Source organism: Culex pipiens, chromosome 1, assembly GCF_016801865.2.
Source record: "Culex pipiens pallens isolate TS chromosome 1, TS_CPP_V2, whole genome shotgun sequence".
Classification (NCBI taxonomy): domain Eukaryota; kingdom Metazoa; phylum Arthropoda; class Insecta; order Diptera; family Culicidae; genus Culex; species Culex pipiens.
Window position 1 is genome coordinate 101673271 of NC_068937.1, and position 20574 is coordinate 101693844.

The 20574-nt window shown below is 36.5% G+C and overlaps 1 protein-coding gene across 2 annotated transcripts in view; it reads left to right on the forward strand.

Moving 5' to 3' along the window:
- LOC120425424 (calcium-activated potassium channel slowpoke) overlaps positions 1-20574 on the forward strand; it is a 104474-nt gene that overhangs the window by 27059 nt on the left and 56841 nt on the right. The window contains exons 6-7 of one of the 2 annotated variants that reach the window (XM_039589949.2): positions 1552-1719; positions 12167-12258. In XM_039589949.2, coding sequence (XP_039445883.1) covers positions 1552-1719; positions 12167-12258 — 260 coding nt within the window. Of the gene's footprint in view, positions 1-1551; positions 1720-7416; positions 7509-12166; positions 12259-20574 lie in introns of both variants that reach the window. The other variant, XM_039589951.2, reaches the window with a different exon arrangement.

A 20574-nucleotide genomic window follows, 5' to 3' on the forward strand; every position in this document is an offset into this window, starting at 1 on the left:
GGTAATATTACATCTGGGAATGGTTACAGATTTTGTTTCAAAAAATTTTACATCCAGAATTGATGAAGTTTTCATAATTTTTTGCTGAATTCAACATTTTTACACATTATTTAAGTGAAATTACTCAAAAGAGCTATTATTCATCCAACCAACCTTTAAAAATATCAAAATTTCTTTACTGTGTTGATAAATGTCTGCAGCAAACTTAAAATAAATGATGTCTTGATTAATCTTAGCATATTTTATTAAAAAAAAGTTACCATTACCACAAGTTTGGCATAAATTTAACTGTAAAATAAGTCAATCAGCCTTGAAAATCTAAAATTTACACGAAACTTTCGAAAAGATTTATTAACATAGTTGATGATGAGCTGAAATGATTTTCTAATTGACAAAGAGTTGTGCTAATACTTATTGCGAGATTAAACCACGTTTCACCTTTACCTTTAAAAAAGCAAGTTTACGTTCTGTCTGGTTAAGCATAGGTAACCTTTTTTAGGGTGCAAAGCAACCAAATATTTTTTTGTTTTCTAATTGCAAAATTTTCAAACTTACGGACCCAATCCTGCAACAATTTGAATGTAAAAATAGTCAAATGTTGTTGTAAATTGTTTTGTAGGCAGTACATTACGGGATGAACAAAAGATGATATCGATAGTTCCGGTAGTTTTGAAGATACTACAATATCTGTTACAAGATTCTTGGTTCAAAAGCTCTGGATGATGTGCACCGTTAACAACAACGAATTTGATCGTTAAAATGAGAAATATAAAAAATAAACTTTAGGTTGTAGATTAGGTCAGTAATTCTTAGAGCAATGACGATTCTGAATATGCTTCTTTAAACAACAGTTAATCTTGATGAATATTGATATTCTTTGCTATGTTGTGGAATTAATAAATTAACATCGCCTTTCGATTCAAAAGCAAAAGTAATGTCTTGACCATCTTCATGATAGAAAGTTTATTGTGTCGAACCGTTTTGACAGTTTCTGACAAATAAAATAAATTACGTAATTTTTACACTAAATCAATAAACTCGAGCAAACCCTGCGATGATTTCCCTTTTGCAAATCCCTTAAACAGATTTGTTTTGTTGCTGATTTTGATTGATTCCCGCCCGAAAGCTTTCTCGAATCTTGGACCCCGAATATTTTTTTTCACCAGTTTAATTACAGTCCCCTTGCTGCTACCTTTTACATACCGCCCCTTAGTAGAGAGCCAGTTTCCGCCTGCCGGTATTAACTGTCGAAAGGGGCACGCTGGAAATTGGTTCGATTTGATTGGAGATTTGTAATGTGCCCTTTTCGAAGGTTGCTGCCGGTTTATTTAGAACGTTTGAATTTATCGATATTTCATTATAAAATACTTTATTCTAGACACGATTTACAGCGCAATCACGAACGCCAGTTGTCACCCCCCCCCAAAAAAAAAAAACAATAAGTCGTTACATTTTTAAGTACTAATTGCGTTACTCTTTTTTTTTCTTTCTTCTATTTCGTTCCCGCCAAAATGCCTCCCCCCTCCTCGTGTGTACTACGCCGCGCCGCAGCTGGAGAATTCTGGCGATCCGTTAGAGTTTAATAACCCGCAACAGTTGTCGTACTGGACGTGTGTATATTTTCTCATAGTTACTATGTCAACAGTAGGTTACGGCGATGTTTACTGCGAAACCGTGCTCGGCAGAACGTTTTTAGTATTCTTTTTACTAGTCGGTTTGGTAAGTAGCACATTTTTCCAACTTCTCCGTTTGTCTGTCCTTTTCACCTTTTCTCGGCCTATGTATTTACTACTGTACCGGTAGTGTTACGTTTTAGTTTCTCGATACTCGATACGGTCATATGTAAAAACAACAAGCAAACAAACAAAAAAAAACAGAGTCAGATTCTCGCCAACCAGAGAAGCAGGAAGCAAAACTAGAAACAATAGTGTGAAGGCGCGCCATCTATTAGCGAATAGTGGAAAACTGCAGTACGAACAGGGTCCCCCCACCTTCTGCATTCGAGTAGCAACGCGAAACCATTCGGGTTTCGATCGCGTACTAGAGTGTGTTGCTTCGCAAATTTTGCCAAAACTGCTTCTATTCATGCCAAGTTCGAGTTGCGGCTGCCGCTGGAAATAGCTCAACTTTTAGGGAAAGTGTGTGTCTCTCGGAAGTAAGCTTTTAGCAGGCTTCATCGTTCGGAATTCCTTTATGGAACAAGGACACTGTTTGGTTTTTTCTCTCTGCGGAGCTCGTCACCGCCAAACGTGGGAAAACCAATTGTATGCACATGTACAACAACACACGTACACCCATGAATGTGTTTGCACTCAACCAAACGGTGTTTTCCACCCAGTGTATACATAGATTTGTGAGACTATGCGCTATAATTATTTTATCAAGCCTAACGAACAAGTCCAAGAATGAACAAGCTTAGCTAGAGGTCTATTTAACCTAAAGTCCGTTTTGTTTCTAACCAACCAATACATTTGCGTTTTAACAAACACCTTTCATTGAGATACTTTTGGAATTTTCGCTTCGCTGTTTTGCTTATTGGTTACCCACAGTTATTATTTTCAGTACTCGCGCAAAAAAGGTAGAAGTGTGGCATCGTTAAGCCTCGAAATCACCGCGTTACTCGTTTAATTGCTGTTTTTTTTTTTTAATATTTAAAACAAAATTAATTTTTGGTGGAAACCATTAGGCCACATACAATTAAGCAGAATTGTGAGTTTAACAAAAAATTAAGGCGAAAGGGGTGGGTATAACATATACGGTTCTGCAAAACCATCATCGAAAAATCGCGTGTGCTTCCTTCCTTCGAAATTTCGGAAATTAGTTCTTCACGACAGGGAAAAAATTTCGGGGAACAAGTCTGAGTCACGTTCGCTTTATAAAGATTCTCAAAACTATTTAGCTGTAAAACTATTTTACAACTTCCCTGGCTATTGGCCGCTTTCCACAAAACTCAAACTGCAAAAGAATTGCTTTTTTTCTCGCAATCTTGCGTACAAGAAGATTCTTAGGACTGTCAAAAATCATGACACTTTACAAATTATCTTCAGAAGCTTTTTCTACATCTATCATTCGTGACATATCCTCCTCTTTCACCTTAAACTTGATTGAAATTTGAACAACTTGCATACACAAAAATAAAATCTGGCTAAGCAGTCGTCACCCATAATTCTGTTTAACATATCCAGGGAACAAAATTGTCAGAATTCAGCATCGAAGTTTAGTTTAGCTTTACCCATTAAGTAAAGTCCGTAAAATGTAAGCAGTTCCATAGCATAAACATCTCCATCCAAAGTAGATTTGGAACCAGCCGTGGGACTCCTTACATAAGCAACATTGGACAACCATTTAAAAGTTTAAGTTTTTCTGCTGTAGCATGTTACAACATCGCAATCTAACTTTAATCTATCGATTAATGAGATAGCTTCAAGACGAGGAAGAAAGATTCACCAACGTCTGCATGTTTGTTTATTTTTATGCTGGCTGCCGCATATCTTATTGTTTTGTATTTCCGTTTATACATTCCCGTTGTTTTTGTTTGGATTACAAGAAAAAAACATATATAACGCGTTTATCGGAAAATTCGTAGCTTATCAGAAATAGGTCGCGTCATCAAAGCAGCGCGATCTGCTGCAAATCAGGGTACAACCTACACAAGATTCAAGGACCATCATAGTCCGACTTTTGCTATCCACCCACCCCTTATGAACCTCCGCTGACACTGCAAAATTATTGAAATCCCCTCAAATTTTTAGGCAATGTTTGCCAGCAGTATACCTGAAATTATTGAACTCGTTGGTAGCGGTTCAAAGTACGGTGGCGAACTCAAACGCGAGCAAGGAAAGAGGTAGATCCATCTTGATGTCTCCCTTCTCTATTAAAACCAAAAAAACTTATTTAAAAAAAAACTATAGTTCGATTAAGATTTTGTTCCAATACCTGCCCAGCCTTTTTCGATTGCCGATTTTCAGTTTGATGCTTAATTTTTGGAACCGTTTGAGTTTCTTACTACCAATTTTCTATATTCTTTTCATCAGTCCCACCCAGTTTTCGTTGAACTCTAAATATCTCTCTCTCTGACGAATCAAACCCATTTGCTGCTGTGCTCCAGCAAAACAGTCCGCATCACTAACTCTTTGCCTTTCGTGCACGTTAAAATGGGGGAAAGCAAACGTGGACACGAATTTTCCACTTTTCCCCTAAAAATTTGTATCGAATGGTTTTCACTCTAACCTTCAACCGTTACATTGAAACTAAAAAAGTCCTCCAAATGTCTCCAATTCACTTACACACACACACAAGCACCTAACTACCCCACAAATAGATACCCGTGAAGCCGTTTCGTTTCATTTGTACTCCCGTCTGGTTCATGACTTTCGAAAAAAAATTAGTTCCGAGAATTCCCAATTTCCCGACAGAGAGACCCTCTTTTGTAAGTTGTTGGTCGAAATGTGACGCAAAATATATTTTTTGAAACGCTAAAAAATATTGCGAAATTGTTTCAAGCTTTGTACAAATAAAACAGTTGGTACAATTTTGTTATTTCTTTGATTTAATTTACCATTTTCTGATGAAATGTATAACCATTTCGAAATTTGTTTGTCAGAGACACACCTGGCCGTGTCACCGGCCGTGTCACAAGGGAATTTACGTCGCGTGAGCTACGCAAATGTCATGCAAAAGTCCACCCTACACGGTAAAACGACCACGCGTTCACTTTCTTCGTTAGTGTTAGCTCATGTCATTGTGCCACACCCAGTAGAATATATATAAATATATTATGCATATGAATTTTTTAATTAGGTCATACAAATTTTTGTTTTTTTTTTTGTCGCAAACAGTATGCTCCATTTATTCTCATGACGGTTTGAACAACCAAAGAACGTTTGACAATAGTGAGATTAGATTTGGCGGTTATGTTTTTAATTTTCCGAGACATGATTTTTCAATATACCTTCTTTTACATTAAAATTTCATTTACTACGTTTACTCAGTCAGTCGCCACTTAAACTCGTCTGCACCACAACAAATACAACTGAAACAACAATTAATACCTACATTACACAAGCGAAATCTAAATTTTCCATAGAAAAATGGAGTTCCTAATGTTTTTTTTTCCAAAGTTTCTACGTAGGATTAGGGCGTTTCGTCAGTTTTGTATACAAATCGAAACTTGCATGCAATATGTACAAGAGGCGACCTGCCCTGATTTTCCTAACAAACTTTGCAGGAAAACCATTTGGCCCTTCTTTTTTTCCCCATGCGCTTTCTCAGCGCTGATATTTTCCAGCTGGCGGTTTCGAAAAGTAGTAGCTCTAGATGCAACAGTGTTCAATGATTCGCAGTGTATTCTTTGTTTTTTTTTAATTCTCGTGTTCGCTCAGTGTTAGAAAATTTTAAATCTAGTTACATTCATTGCATTTTTTCATTGTTTCGCAATAGTTCGTAGCGATTTTTGACAGTTATTGACATTCCGTTTTATTAGAAGCAGACATCGATAAAGGTAACGTTAGATTTGTCGCAAATAAAAAAATGATTATTAGTGAAATTGATCTCTTGCCCCTATATTGATCCTAGTGCCAACTTCTGACCCAAGCGAACGAAAAACTTCAAAACTATTCTTGACGGTCGTTTGCTTGAAAACTCATACCAAGAGCCGCATTCAAGCTTACGATCGCAGCAAAATTAAGCTAATTAATTTATTTTCGATTAAATTTCACATTCCAGATTAAGGGCCAATTTATATCCAGACCTTCGCCGTTCGTGCCTTATTGATATCTTTGTTTTGGCCACATTTTTGGAGTTTTTTTTTGAATAAATCCTATAAACAAAATTTTCAATTTTTGTTTTTTGGGTGTTTTTGAATAACCCTGACTTAAGGCGGTTCTAAAAACACCCAAAAAAGCAAAAAAATTAAATTTTGTTCATAGGACCTTTTCAAAAAAACTCAAGATTTTTTGTTTTAATCGGCAAAGCAAGCCTAGATTGTTTCCGAACATTCCATCCAATGGCAATAGTTTCGGTACAATCTTGCAATTTTGTTAAGTAGTTTAGAAACAAGAAACAAATCAAATGGATGTATTTTGGGACTAATAATAACTTATGAGTAAAACATCATGTAGAAACAAACACCCAAGCCACCAGGTCTAGTCAATATGTATAAATTAAAACATGCTACTACTTTTCGGTTTACTTTCAGTTGAATATATCAAGTCTTATTTTTCTCCACCATCTTTTTTAAATGACAGATGAAAGGATTTCAAAATCAAAATTGTACATGCAAACAATATGAACTCACTTAATAAACCGACCTTACATGTAAATAGTCGTAATCTTACTACTCTGCTCAATATTAAATATACAGTACACACACATTACAACACACTCTTACCCTAATGTTACACACACATTTCCCAGATGTACATTCAAAGAAAAGCACGACTGAGTTTTTTCTTTCTTTCTTATTCTGTACAAATGTATCCATATTTTTTAATACATAATTTGTCTCAAATCTAACTTTACTCTCACCAACTAACACACATAAAGTGTAGATTTTTTTCGCCTCATTTGGTTGTTCTCCATGTTTTCTTCCGTCAGAGTTGAGGAATTCTGTCCCCGTTCGATTGCATCATAACCATCCAACCAAAGTATAATGTTTTCGATCTCTAGCGATCTTACCTCACAGCGATGAATGCTCTGTTGTTTCCAGATTTTCCTTTTGACATGTTTTGCCTGTAGGGGTTTTCTTCATGCCAATAAAATGTGGTTTCTTTTTCCGTCACAGTTTTTTCGTTTTTTTTAAACAGTTTTGCGTATAGTTTACCTGTCTCGAGTTTTTGAATTCAGGAGATTTTGGATACTGGTCACACACTATTTGTCCTGGTTGTATTTTTGCGTTTTTTTTCTCTGCCAAGTTTACGTTTGTCCGGACGTGTTTTTTTTAACCAATTTTTGGTTTGTTTTACTACTCCATCGTAGTTGTTATTTGAAGGTTTGTTTTTCAATGTTCATCCCAGATTTTTTTACATTAAAACCTAGCTAGAGATTGCGTTTAACATCCGAAAAAAAAGAGTTGATAAAATAATTATAAAACCAGTTGAGCGAAATCCAGCCAAAAATGGGGGAAAGTCAAACGATCTGCGTACACTTTTGACTGCATGGAAATTCAACTTTGGCAGAGTTAGGAAAGCGTCGCAAATAAGATCCCAGTTCGAACGTGCAGACATGATGTGCAGAAGAGAATATCCCGGAAAACCAGTGACAAAGTGAAGCGAACAAGGAAAAATTTAAAACAGTTTAACGAAACCAAACACAGCAAAAAAAAAAAAATGCAACCACAAAAAAAAAAAACAATCAAAATCATATTCAAATGTTTTCTGCTTGGCAATGCTTTTCCTCCCTTTTTACCCTTCAATCTAGGCGGTGTTTGCCAGTTGGATTCCGGAGATCACAGAATTAGCAGCGCAACGAAATAAGTATGGCGGCAAATACACGAAGGACGTTAGAAGAAGGTACACGGGCGCGTACCTTTTGGTTTTTTTTTTCGTACCAGAGTTTTTCCGTTTTTCCGTTCCGTTGTTTTCGTTCATTTTCTTCTTGAAATTCCGTCGATAAATATACCAGTTTTATTTTGTTTCTGTTTCATTTTGTTCGGTTGAATTCTTTGATTTAGTTTCCTCTGGCTTCAGTTTGTTTCTAATGATTAACGATTGTTATATTTTGAGTTATTTTTTAGTTATTCCTTTTCTTTGGTACTGATTGATAACAATATAAACAAATATATGAATAGACACTCACATTCACACTCCCTCTTCGGTTTGTTTGATTTATTGGATTGTTCACCATAAATTCCAGAGATGACTGTCTGGAGTGTCAGTCGAGGCAATTGAGCTGCTCTGTCTCGCTGAAACAGTTGTCACACTAGGCAAAAGTTTGAATATTTCCTTTTTTTTGTCCATTTCGCTGACGAAACCGACACTGTTAAGACTCGGCAAAATTTGCTCCATAGAAGAATGCTTATAGTTTTTTGATCAATTTCGAAACCGAGAGTGATAATCATCTCACGTAAATTCAACCAATGTTTTTCAATTTTGACAAAGTTTCAGCGGGAAAATAGCGCACACCTCGACCAATTAATGAAATTCAAAATTGTGTAGAAATTCTATGTTTGAAAAGCAGTAAACAGCAAATTTATTTTGATCTATTTCATCAGCAATGTTTGGTCGCATGGGGTCGCAGTTCCCCTTCCGTTTCGTTACGGGAGTCCGTAGAACAAGTCACGTCGGGGCAGCTAATCCGTTGTGTGATGTGCACATACTGTCAATACTAGTGTTATAGTCCTTAAGCGAGAACATCTAGAAAACACACACAGAGAGATAGAAGACGATCCACAGTAATTCAAACTCAACCGAACCTCCTGCTGTTTTCAACTCATGTGTACACATTTGTTAGAATACGCGTGCATTGTTATGATTTCTTTTCTTCAATTATTTGATTTGATCCAAGCAATATATTTCGAAAAGGCATTGGTTTCTTGGCGGCATGTAATATCGGCTCATTTTTGTGGCTTGTCATTTTGTACTTTTTAAATCCACTGCGGATCAAGGTTACTCTAGTACTTTTGCAACTGACAGAAGGTGAAAACTTTATAAGAAACAAATTGTCCCGAAAGTGCAAACGTTTTCACCTGTGCCCGGTTTACTTACAATCTCATGATGCGTAGTTCAGTTATGCTGCGAAATAACTACAGAAGATAAGAAGAATATGTTGAAATAACATCAAAATAAGTCTGATGATTTACGATTACCATACCTTCTGTTGTGAAGCAATTATTAGTGTTTGAGTTGTTTAAATTTTCAGTTGCTTTGAGTTTCTTGTTTTAGTTGTTACTTTTTTTTTCGTTTCGTTGAAAATCCTCAAAAAAGTGCATGCTTGCCACACCTCAACAAACATCGGTTAAATTACAAATCATGTAGCTGCATTATTCTCCAAAACAAACATGGATAAATTATTGCAGTGGACTCAGTTAAATCCTGTTTTTATGTGAACAATCCCGTCCATCCTTCATTTTCAGTGTCCCTCTCCTCCAGTACTAATAGAAATTTGACATTTGAGTTTTTGTGTTTCGTTCATATTGACCCCTTTTTCATCGCTTGTTTGATCAGCAGTCTCAAATCAGATTCCACAAAAAAAGACAAAGATCTCCAGATCCAGTATTGGGCGTCCAAATCAGTTGGTCAAACCCAAGCGACCTGCAGTCTCGTAAATGCTTACATTATTTCCTTAGTTTGAATAACGTACCTTTCTTCTAAAATTTAAGCCAGTTTCCCCAAAAAATAATCCCCTGCTCAGAAAATCGAGATTCAAACTCAAAGCTTCCCCCATCCTTTCCCGGCCTTCCCACTAAATGTCTCGAAACAATCAAAGACAAGAGCCCCGTCTTCCAGCAAAAACACCAATCGAGCCTCGATTATTGTTGGTATCAGGCCTAGCATATCTGCCTTGAACAGCACTCACATAAAATCAGAGAGAAAACGATAATGAAACGAAACGCGGTCAAGTAATTTCAAAACACATTCACTAAAGTACCGATTGGATTTTTCCTAGCCCTCATTCGGGGCCGCAGGCCTGAAACAAAAGTTTTCAAGAAAATCAATGAAAAATGATATCGTAGAAAGCCACTTTCTAACCAAACGCAACTTCCTAGAAACTTTTTTCTGTTTTGAAATTACCTAGATATTGATTTTTACTGCACAGTTTGATTGCATTCCTTTTTCATTTATAAGTTTTCTATATACTTAAAATACTAGTTTAGCTGATTTGTAACAACAATATTATGCCAAACATTATAAATATAGCACATTTTTCCACTTCAAATTCTTTTCCAACGCTTTCGTTCCAACCGATTGATTAAAAAAACTAAGTTTAATTATTATTGTTATTACTTTTTTCATCAATCTGTACCGATCCATCCTGTAAATTTTTTCATAGTATTGCCTCTGTTTCAAAATTATTATCTTTACATAATTTTCGGAACATTACTATCCTTCAATTGGTTTCCACTCGAGCGATTTCTAAAATATTCGTTTGTTTATTTTTTATGTTTTGTTTTCTTTCCATTCCATTTTATAACTGAATTAAACATATATTCTTCACCTTTATATATATATATATATAATACCAAAACCAATACTTTTGATGTAGAACATTTCATTTTGCTTGCACAGCCTGTATGCCGCAGCCACGCATATTAGAGCAAAAATTGTTCCATTTTTTTGATTACAATCTGTCAAGTTCTGTCCCAATCTACTTGAAAAGCCAACTGAATCGAACCGATCCAAGCTTGAGAGAGAAAAAAAGAGAATGAAGAGAGTGAAAGATGAAGCGAGAAAGAGAGGGCGTGAGAGCAGAGATCGTGTAACAAATGGAAGATTTGATAACTAGGTTGCAAAAAGGAGGTAGAAACAGGAAAAGGAAAACGTTCAATGATTTACAGGGCTTAAAGGGCTTACATGTTTTTGAGCTTTACCCATGCTTACCAAATTAAGGTACGAGTTGAGGTGCACCAGATTACCACAGAAGAGAGAAAAAAAAAAAAACATTAATATAAATTTAACGACATACATTTTTTTTCGCGTTACCGGTCCCAAGAAATCGAAGCCTGAATTGCAATGGTTCCACCACAAAAAAGTAATGTCTCAGCGTTCGGGAATAATTGGTGCCAGAAAATTAACGCAGCAAAGAACGCCTTTTTGTCTGGGCCGTTGTCCAAAAGTTGTAAACGGGTTGCTTAAAATCAATAATTCAAGAAAAGAAAGCTGTAAGCGGGGCCAATTGCTTCGATGAACGCCATGTTGACAGTAACAGTTTTCGAAACAATTGCCCCCGAATGTGTGCTTATTCTACCTTCGGTTTATTCACTTTTAAAACACACATACACACACACACATGTACATTATAGTCATTTTATCATTTCATGTTTCAGGCTTACAAAACAATGCGCTACAGACAAAAGTCAGGACACAAATTAGGCGAATTGTTGCCCCCTTTTAACATGAAATTTCATTATTCTTGTTTATTTTCTGACCTTTTTGAAATGGCATTATTCGTTACTGAAACGTTGTCATTAGCTATTGACTTTTCCATGCATTTTGGACATTTTATAGCATAAACTCTGCGACACTTTCAAACACCAACACATTCAAAAGCGAACACACTCACACACCCACGCCTACACTATTTAGTGGCGTAAGCTTGAGAGTGTTCATTATTCTTGTGAGTGCGTGCGAGCGTGAACTGATATTCGCGATCTTCTACATTTCGTTCTATGTTTCACGCTTGACGAGTGTGTCCGTGAGTTGTCTTTTTTATTTTTGTTTTAAAGTTGTTTTTTTTTTTAGTTTAGTTCTTGTAATTTTGTTTGTTTTCTACAAAGCAGTCCTGAAAAAAAAACTTACTTGGGTACCTTCTTAAGTCGATGGATGAAGCCGAAAGTCCGAATTTAACATCTGTAACCAAACAAAAAGCTCAGCTATAGCAGATGACATATGGCATATAAATCTTAAGTTGAATCCAAGAAATTCGGAGTACAGTAATCAACAGACGGTGTTAGATATTTCTGCGAAGAAAAGTCCACTTTCCACGGCGCAATAGAGTACAGCTTTAGGTCAATACATAGGTTGTAATTAGTAAATAATATTTAACAAATCTTCTACAAACTGTTCTTCTCTTACACTACTTAATCGAACCATGTTGATCTTTCAACATTGTTGCAGTGCTTTTGAATATGCAGATATTTATGTTTTGTTTTCTCTTTTCTTTCTTCTAATTCCATTTACTCTACCTTGAACTCCACTGTACTAATACATGTGTTGTTTGAACCAACCATCCAAACAAAAAAAAAAAAACGCAATGGCTGGGCGAACCTTGCTGCAACTCATACAAAAATCGAAAACAAAAACCCTTTTGGCGTGCCGTAAAATCCATGTGCGTGTGTGTAATGCTTCGAAACAATATCAAACACACACACACACACCCATATATTTTCTTTTTCCTGAACTCTTTGTGCTGAAACGAACCGTGGCACAAAAAATCTCTTCATCCATGGCATGGTATGAATAAATAAATAAATAAACAAACAAAAAAACCAATCGTTGCTACAAAACTAAAGGCGATATTTGCAAGTTGTATACCAGAGATTATAGACTTGATCGGAACTAGACCCAAGTATGGGGGAACACTGAAGAATGAGCGGGGGCGAAGGTGAGATTTTACAACAAAACCCAAAAAAAAAAAACCCCCAACAGTGCTTTCCAGCTTTGACCTATATCTATCTTTTTCTGTTGCTTTTACTTTTCCAAACCATCCCCTCTGAGTTTTCAGTTCTTCCTTCAAATCTTTCTCTCTTTTCTTTCTTTGGTTTTGCTCCTTTGGAACCGAAGTACCTCTTACTTTAATTCCAATTCTGTGTTTCGCAGCGCTACTTTACGGAGAGTGCTAATATTATCCTGACAGTACGTACGGGACTTAGTGTGGACGGATTCACCACTTCAGTAACCAACAGACTATAGACAGACGCCCACCCAGGACCAAGGAAGCTTATTTTCTTGAGTTATTTTCGACCCTTCCACTCTTATTTTTTTTGGTGTTTTTTGCTATTTGTGTTAGTGTTTGATGTACTGGATTTAAACGACCATGTACACGCGAAACCTTCCCCCACTACCTATAAACCACCATCACCTACTACAGCTTACCTTTAGGGCCAAATGTTTAGGAGCTCTTCTGTACTACAACCCCCAAACTCCCGAATGAGACTAGAAACGACCTTTAAAAGCCTATTAGGGACAACGGAAGTTGGCTTCTACCTTCTAGGAATCGGACTTGCTTCTGTGCTTCTGATTTTGTTTTTCAAACATTTGCCGAGCTTTCCTAATCCAAGCAAAAAACGCTTAGCAAAACAACACGTCTAATCTGTGAAAGTTATCCGGTGACAGTAACTTGAAGCGGGTTTCCATAACATTGGTTTGTGTGTGCTTAACTGTTTTCTTACTTACTTAGTTATTGTATTACGTTAACAGTGTTTTCGTTCTCTGAACCAAGGTGGATTTAGTTGAAGATCACACTACTTTGGTATTGCGTTATTTCTACCAATTCCCGAACCGAGTACATGCTTTCTGATATGTTTTTATTCCAATGTTACACTGTACGTTTAAGAATTCCGTTAAAAACAACGCCTTTTATCTTAACCTTTCAAGCCAAAAAAACCCAAACCACAATGTTATGGAACATCCAGCTCTTCAGGGCCGAACGCATACTCTGGTGTTCAACTTCCCAAATAGATCGTCGTAGATTGTTAGCATTTAAAAAAAGCCTCAAGTCTGTAGCCGCGAAATCAGCGCGTAACAAAGGGAAGAATAGCGTCAGCGGAGCTGTGTTTTGACAAAATGGCCACCGCCTCGCAGAATGACCGCACGCGGCGCCCCTGTCGTGCCCGAGAGGCCATTTTCGATAAACATTCACGCTCACCAGGTGACCCTATTCTACCCCCTTTCATCTCGTCGTAATGCGTCCTAACACATGCCGACATTTCTTAGCGGTTTGTGTTTCGCGCCACGCATCGTGCATATATTGAATTGAATTGTGTGCAATATTGAAACTCAACCTTACCCAAAGAACGTGACAACCACGCAACCTGAATGTCGTGTATCAACAATCAAAACAAAATGGATGCCAATGTCAGTGTTTCCGTCAGTTGTACCACTCTGTTAGTCTTTGTACTATATGTATATGCTCTTGATGTGTCTCCTTAATCACACGAAACCTATCTCTTCTTCTAATAGACATGTGTCCGCCTCAAGATAACGTTTTATTTCTAACTATCAAACCGACTGATGGTAACATACCTACTAAGGAAAATTCTTTCGTTATTTTCTCAACATATTCTAGAGTTCCCTAGTGATAACTTTTCAAAGATAGTTTTCGAACTTGAATGCGGTTTTTGTAAACAATTCTTTAACTTTTCTCTGCCCGAATCTGAGCAGAAATTTATTTTTAACACCATGAACACTGTGTGAACTGAAATGGCGCCACTTTCTAAAGCATACAAAAAATTCAACACCTCTCTATAATCGTCGTAGTGTATTAATGTTGTAAGCCATCGTTTTTGCCAGTATTTATCGACAGCAAGTGTTCTACTTTATCAGTCGTAGTAATAATCATTGTTCGTTTCGGTACTTTATTTCTCTAAACTTTTTGTTTGGTCTTTTTCCCTTACAAAACATATGCATATATTTTTTGATGTGTTTTTCTTCTGTCTCCGCACTCCTCGAGCGCGCGATGATAACGATATTGTGTATATTCAAACAGTTGCATTACGTATAATTTTCTCTGTTTGTTAGACTTACCTGTTATGTCTACGTATATATTGAAATTGATATCAGTTTCTAGTGTCGTTGTTGATTGCGGTTGATGACATGTCGTGATACGAGCGTGTATTCGATGCGCGGCTTTGCTTATCTGGAACGAAACGGTATTGAACTTCAACATGTTCAGTACAAGTGGTACGAATGTTTGGACGGGTGAACTTCAATTTTATCGTTTTGTTTTTGTTTGTTTCTCTGTTCATTACAAACCTATTGCAGAAAATGTACAGCCGAGTCTATTCGAACCGTTATTTTTCATAGACATTAACATGATGCTACTCCATAAAATCATAGATTGTCCCGTATCGGGATTTGGACCACCACTAAGTATCAGTAGGTTCCAACTCATTGACTCATTGACAGGTCAAAAATCAAATGGTCAATTAAACAGATTTCAGCTTTGGATAAGTTATTGATTGAGATTTTTTATATGAATTTCGTGGGATACAAAAACCTAGAGAAAGGCACAAAAATTACTGATGAATATATTAAATCTTTAGCATTATTTCTCAGGCCGTAAGAGTAATGTCGTACCGCCCCTTTCAAATGTTGCTTCAGTTTTAAAGAGTGCTTAAAAATAACAACTGATAAGATTCTGAAAGTTCTTATTCGGATTCTCTCGAACACTAAACCTACTGAACTAGAGAGGCTATATAGATAGGCGAAATGTCACTGGTGCTTGTTTCTGCATTTGGTACCCTAGAATAATCTCCTTCAAGGTGTCACTTTTTACTTTGACACCCCTTTAACATGGAGTTCACACACACACTACCAAAAGCTTGTTTTGATAGAGTGCGTGAGCGCCGTGTAAAAAGTGACAGTTCGTTACTTTCTAGTTTGACTTTGACCAACCAACGGGGTACAAACTAAAAAAGTGTCAAACGAAAAAGGGACCAACCACCGGCGGTTCAGTATACCCTGAAATTTAAAGTAAATATCATTTCCATAATTAGATTTTTATTAGTTATTTAATTGATTTTTTTTGTAAAGTATTTTTAAATTTCTGACAAAATCCTGTGTACTCAACAAAACAGTTTATTTTTGTGTTGAAAAATTGACCGTTTGGTTGCTTCAGAAGTAAAGGAAGTGTAAGTGTTGGAAAATTGCGATCTTACCGGGAATAAACTCTAAGTGCCATATTTATATCCGGCGCCTTTGATCCAAGCCTTACTTTCAAACTCATAGGAGCCCAGAGCGACTACGTCCTTGCAAAACATAAAAAATAGGAAGGAAGTATTTTTCTGCAAAATAATCAAAATCGGTTAAAAAATAGCCTTGATACAGCTGCTCAGTGTGGCTGGCTGCCAATGGTTTTTACTTTGGAAACGCTTATCTTTAAATTATAATGATGATTATGATATTATGCGTCTACATTAGCATATCGTCAGTTGTGTGCTATCTTGTGACAACGACCATTTAGTACTTTTCGAGGAAATCGATTTTTAAAGTTTGGTGGTAAATAATTTCAAAACTATGAATAATGGAGTCAATCTTTTTGAAGCAATCGGTTCGTATACTATCGCTTAAAAAACGCTCCAAGTTTCAACTAATTTGGTTACGCCAGTTAAAAGATACAGTAAATTATGTAAACAAAAATCTGAAAAGCACGTGTCACAAGTGTGTTTCGAAAGTAAAATTGTACTACGTGTCACAAGTGTGCACAGAATTCCCATACAAACTAAAATAAGCTCAAATCAATGGTTTAATCAACTTAATCAGTATATTTTCAAAAAACAAAAGATGGAATTGCTTTAAAAAAATAGGCATCAACACAAATTTGTGCAATTAAAAAAAAATCCACATTTTCCAAAAACATGTATGACGTGTCACAAGTGTGCACGATCATCGTCTGTTGTGTGCTATCTTGTGACAACGACCATTTTGGTAGAAAATGAGTTAATGATGACGTTTTGCCATACTTAACAAACACTACAAGATGCTTTAATCCGATTTTGGAAATTCGCTACCGTTTCCCGGATATCGCAAAACACACTTGTGACATAGACCATTTTATCTTCAAAAAGAAACTTGGAGCGTTTGTTTAGCGATAGTATACGAACCGATTGCTTCAAAAAGTTTGACTCTATCATTCATACTTTTGAAATTATTCACCATCAAACTTTACAAATCGATTTTCTCGAAAAGTACTAAATGGTCGTTGTCACAAGATAGCACGCAACAGACGATTTATTAACATTTGTAGTGCGCAATTGCATCGGAATGCATTGAAACATCACAGACTTTAAAGCGGTCAGGCCTACTGCGTAAAGTTGTATCACAGAGAGATGATTCGTTGAGTGTTCATACAAAAAAAAATTTTTTTGAAAAATATTTTTTGTTTTGGTTTCTAAGTTGATCAAACACACAGACGCGTAACCAAAGCGGGGAACCTAACGTTTTTTCGAAATTAAAAAAAAAATGTTGTATGAAGCAATCGTTTTAAATGTACAACCCGTGTTTAAAAAAAAATCATCAACATACAAAAACTGCTATTTCAACGCTATCGTGCTTACTTGTCGCACGTCGCTTTTTGACGCGTTTTCTTGTTTGACCTGGAATAAACAAAAACGGGAGCACGCAATGACAACAATAACTAACACGTTTTGTTTAGTTGACCATTCTGTTTGGTTGAATTTGGTTACTGGAGTCTCGAGTTATAATTACAAATGTTTACGGTACTCGAGCTCGTACTTGTGTCAAACGCGTCCTGACCTGAAATCCCTTTGCCCTTTGTCGCACTAACATCAACTGTCAGGCTGTGATAAGATAGCACGACAAGATTGAAACTTCGTTTATTTGAAAAGTGACAAAAGTACACGGAGTTTTTTTTCGGTTTTTATCGAATATCCCAGGATTGAAATCGAATTTTGGGGATCTGCGAAGGTCAGAAGGCGAAGCATTGTGAGCTGCACAAAATGGCGTTCTTAACTCAATTTGACCCAAAATGCACGTGCGACAAGTTAGCACGACAGCGACGATTTGCTACTTCAACCTTAGAAGTTTGCCTTTAGCAATTTGGAGAGTTCTTGTAGAACTGATACATACATTGCTACTTAGAGATTTGGCTAAGGTTATTTGGGCTCATCTTAAAGGACCTAATTGTCAATGATAGTTCTGAATCTTGTGCCAAGGAAGAGTAAATTAAAATGAAAAGTGAATCACGATATATTAAAGTTCTACCAAAAACAAGAAACCCATTTTTATTGACGCTTTATGAATCAAGATTAACCGACAGACAAGTTATTTTTCTCAAATGTTTTGCAAATTGTCTACCAGTGAATGGTTCTTCTACAGCCTATATTTTGCACGAAATTTTGAGCAATGGAAATTTCCACTTTGAAAAAAAGTTTCACAAAAACCCAACCAAATAAATTGGATCTCGCGATCGATCCCGTTATTTATATGGAAAATCAGGGTGGTTCGTTGCCTATGCATGCAATCCAGAAACTGCACACAACGAGCGAACCACACTAGTTCTCTATGCAAATTTTGAAGAAAAACCATTCAGCCCTGTTTAAATATTTTTGAAATATTGAATGTGCTCGTGTTTTTGGGGACCTCAAAGTTCATGATTCCCCTTGAATAGAGAATGCGCCGAAAAATTGTTGGGAGTGTCGTTTACTACCTTTCGTAACCACGTGATACAACGTAAAAGATGTGTACAAAATTTACACGTAGTACACACACCAAATTTTGAATTGCAATTTTATCAAAATAAATAACTGAATGCGATTCATCAATCACTTTTGCTGAAATTCAGCAATCCAACAAAATCATTCCAAAAAAAAATCAGTAAACAGTAAATCTGCCTTAAATCCGACAAACTGAAATGTCACGTATGAATTAAGGATCATCCATAAACCACGAGGACAATTTGAGGGGGGGGGGGGGGGGGTTAACGGTTATCTACGCTCCATTTAAAAAAAGTTTTTTTTGTATGGAAATTGTCCACGACGGAGGGGGGGGGGGGAGGGAGTTTAGAATCCCAAAAATGTGTTCACGTGGTTTTTGGATAGTCCCTTACTGTTTGAACGCTACCGAGTGAAAATCAACTTTTACATGTGTTGTGTTTGATTTTGAAATACTTAGTGCTGTTTGGCATAAAATGGCATAAAAATCTTCAGCAAATGATCTGTCAAACAGACAAACTGCATTTTTGTTTGTTGAAATTTCAGTTGTTTTGACAACCATTTTACTGAAATTTGACTCAATCACCTGTCAAAATGACAAATCTAATCTAATCTAATCTAACACAAACGCAGCCAGTCCGATGAAAGCATGCTGGAAAGTCTTGTGATTAGATTACGCCCCAAGCACTTTTCTTGTCAATATTAATAATTGCAGTACATCCGAGAACACCCGAAAATGAATTGCAAAAACTTTACCAAATTTCAGCGAAAAAATTTGGTGTATATTAAGAAAAACATATGATTTTTTTCAGGCTCTGATAATTCTAGATTGCTATTTCAAAACAATCTATGCGCCATGGGTTTCCTATGTAAATAGTAGGACCTTTTGAAAAAAGTAAGTGAGGATTGTATTGTTGATAGTTTTGAGTCAAAAAAAAAAAAAAAAACTTTTGACATATAACACATAGCGCTGAAATGGGTCATGCATGGCCCAATAATGTAAACATATTACCTAGAACGATGAACTGACAACAGTAAAGGTACAGTCTAGCAAGGTATTATCAGGGATTCATCAGTCGGGAAAGCATTAGTCTAGATTTATCTTTTGAAAAAAGAACACATATGAAGCAAAAACGTCCCAATTTAATACATTTCAACATTAGGTTGTGCAAAAATATAAAGAATAAAATTTGATTCACATTGCCTCATTCATCAGACACTCGTACTGAACGTGAGCGATTCGATTAATCAAATTCCTTCGCTAAGGTTCACGACCGTCATCAACCAGTTTATGCCACTCTCAAATTGTTATGCATTGAATGTTGTTCCGAAACATATATCCTTGTTCTTTTGTTGTTTAGACAGCGCGCGGTTTCTAGGAAGAAATACTCCCGCTTGGGAACAGAGTCGTATGACTCGATACTTTGAAGATCATTTTTGAGTGATTTGTGATCTTTTTTTTTGTGCGTGTGTTTGTGTCTTTGCAAACACTTAGGTATTCATTTAAGGCAAAACTGTACTCGAATGATATTTGTTCAAATATGCGTTGCACGGTTTCCATTCTTAGTTAATTGCTGCTAGAGCCGTTACGGATCATTCTAAGCGACTGAAGTTACCGTACTCCCACAAACACACACACACTGTTGAACATTTACAAACACATGACAAGTGTAGCAAACAATAGCACGTCACACAGTAAAGAAGCATTTTAGCTAATCAAGCGACAACAGCATTCTTGCAGGGTTGTTATGGATCATTTGAATAAAGTCGGGTTGAGTCAAGCCACACAGTTACCTCACACATAAAAAAACACACACACACACACACACACACACACACACAAACTCACACTTGCAGGTATCATCGCACTAGGCAAAGGGGATGCTCTGAGCGCTGATCATCCCGTTTTTGGAATGGACTACATGCTAGATAGTAGTGAGTTCTGGATTGACCACCACCGCCGTATCAATGGAATCCGGTGGACACTTTTGAGCACCAGTTTCAATAGCCTGTCTGTAGAGCGTCGTGTTGGATAGCCCGCGTACGTACACTGTTCCCGAACAGTAAAGGGGGGGAAGATGTTTTTGGCAGTCGAGAAGCAAGAGGAAACCATTTGCTGAGATAGGGGTTAGCGTTTTCATTTAGCGAAAATAGTAATAACAATAATATATTGAGTCAAGTTGTTAAAGTAATCACCAAAAAAGAGGAGAAAACTTGTAAATGAAGATTTTTGTTCTAATAACAAATGATTTTGTTCAAACCACGTTCATTTCCGTTTACGCAGGCGCTACTTTTGATTTTTTGTTTTTTTTTCCATTTTGTTTTTTTTTCTGTAACGAAAAAAAAAACAACAACAAAATCTCCTGTAACCAAGAGGCATTTTGGTAGAGTTTTGAACATTTCTTTTGAACGCATTGGTGAAGGTTATTGTATTTGGATGTGGGTTACCAAAGCGTTTAAAAATTTAAATTTTTGATTTGAACCGCACGATTTATATCCAATTATTGTTGCATCGTAGACTGAAGCAC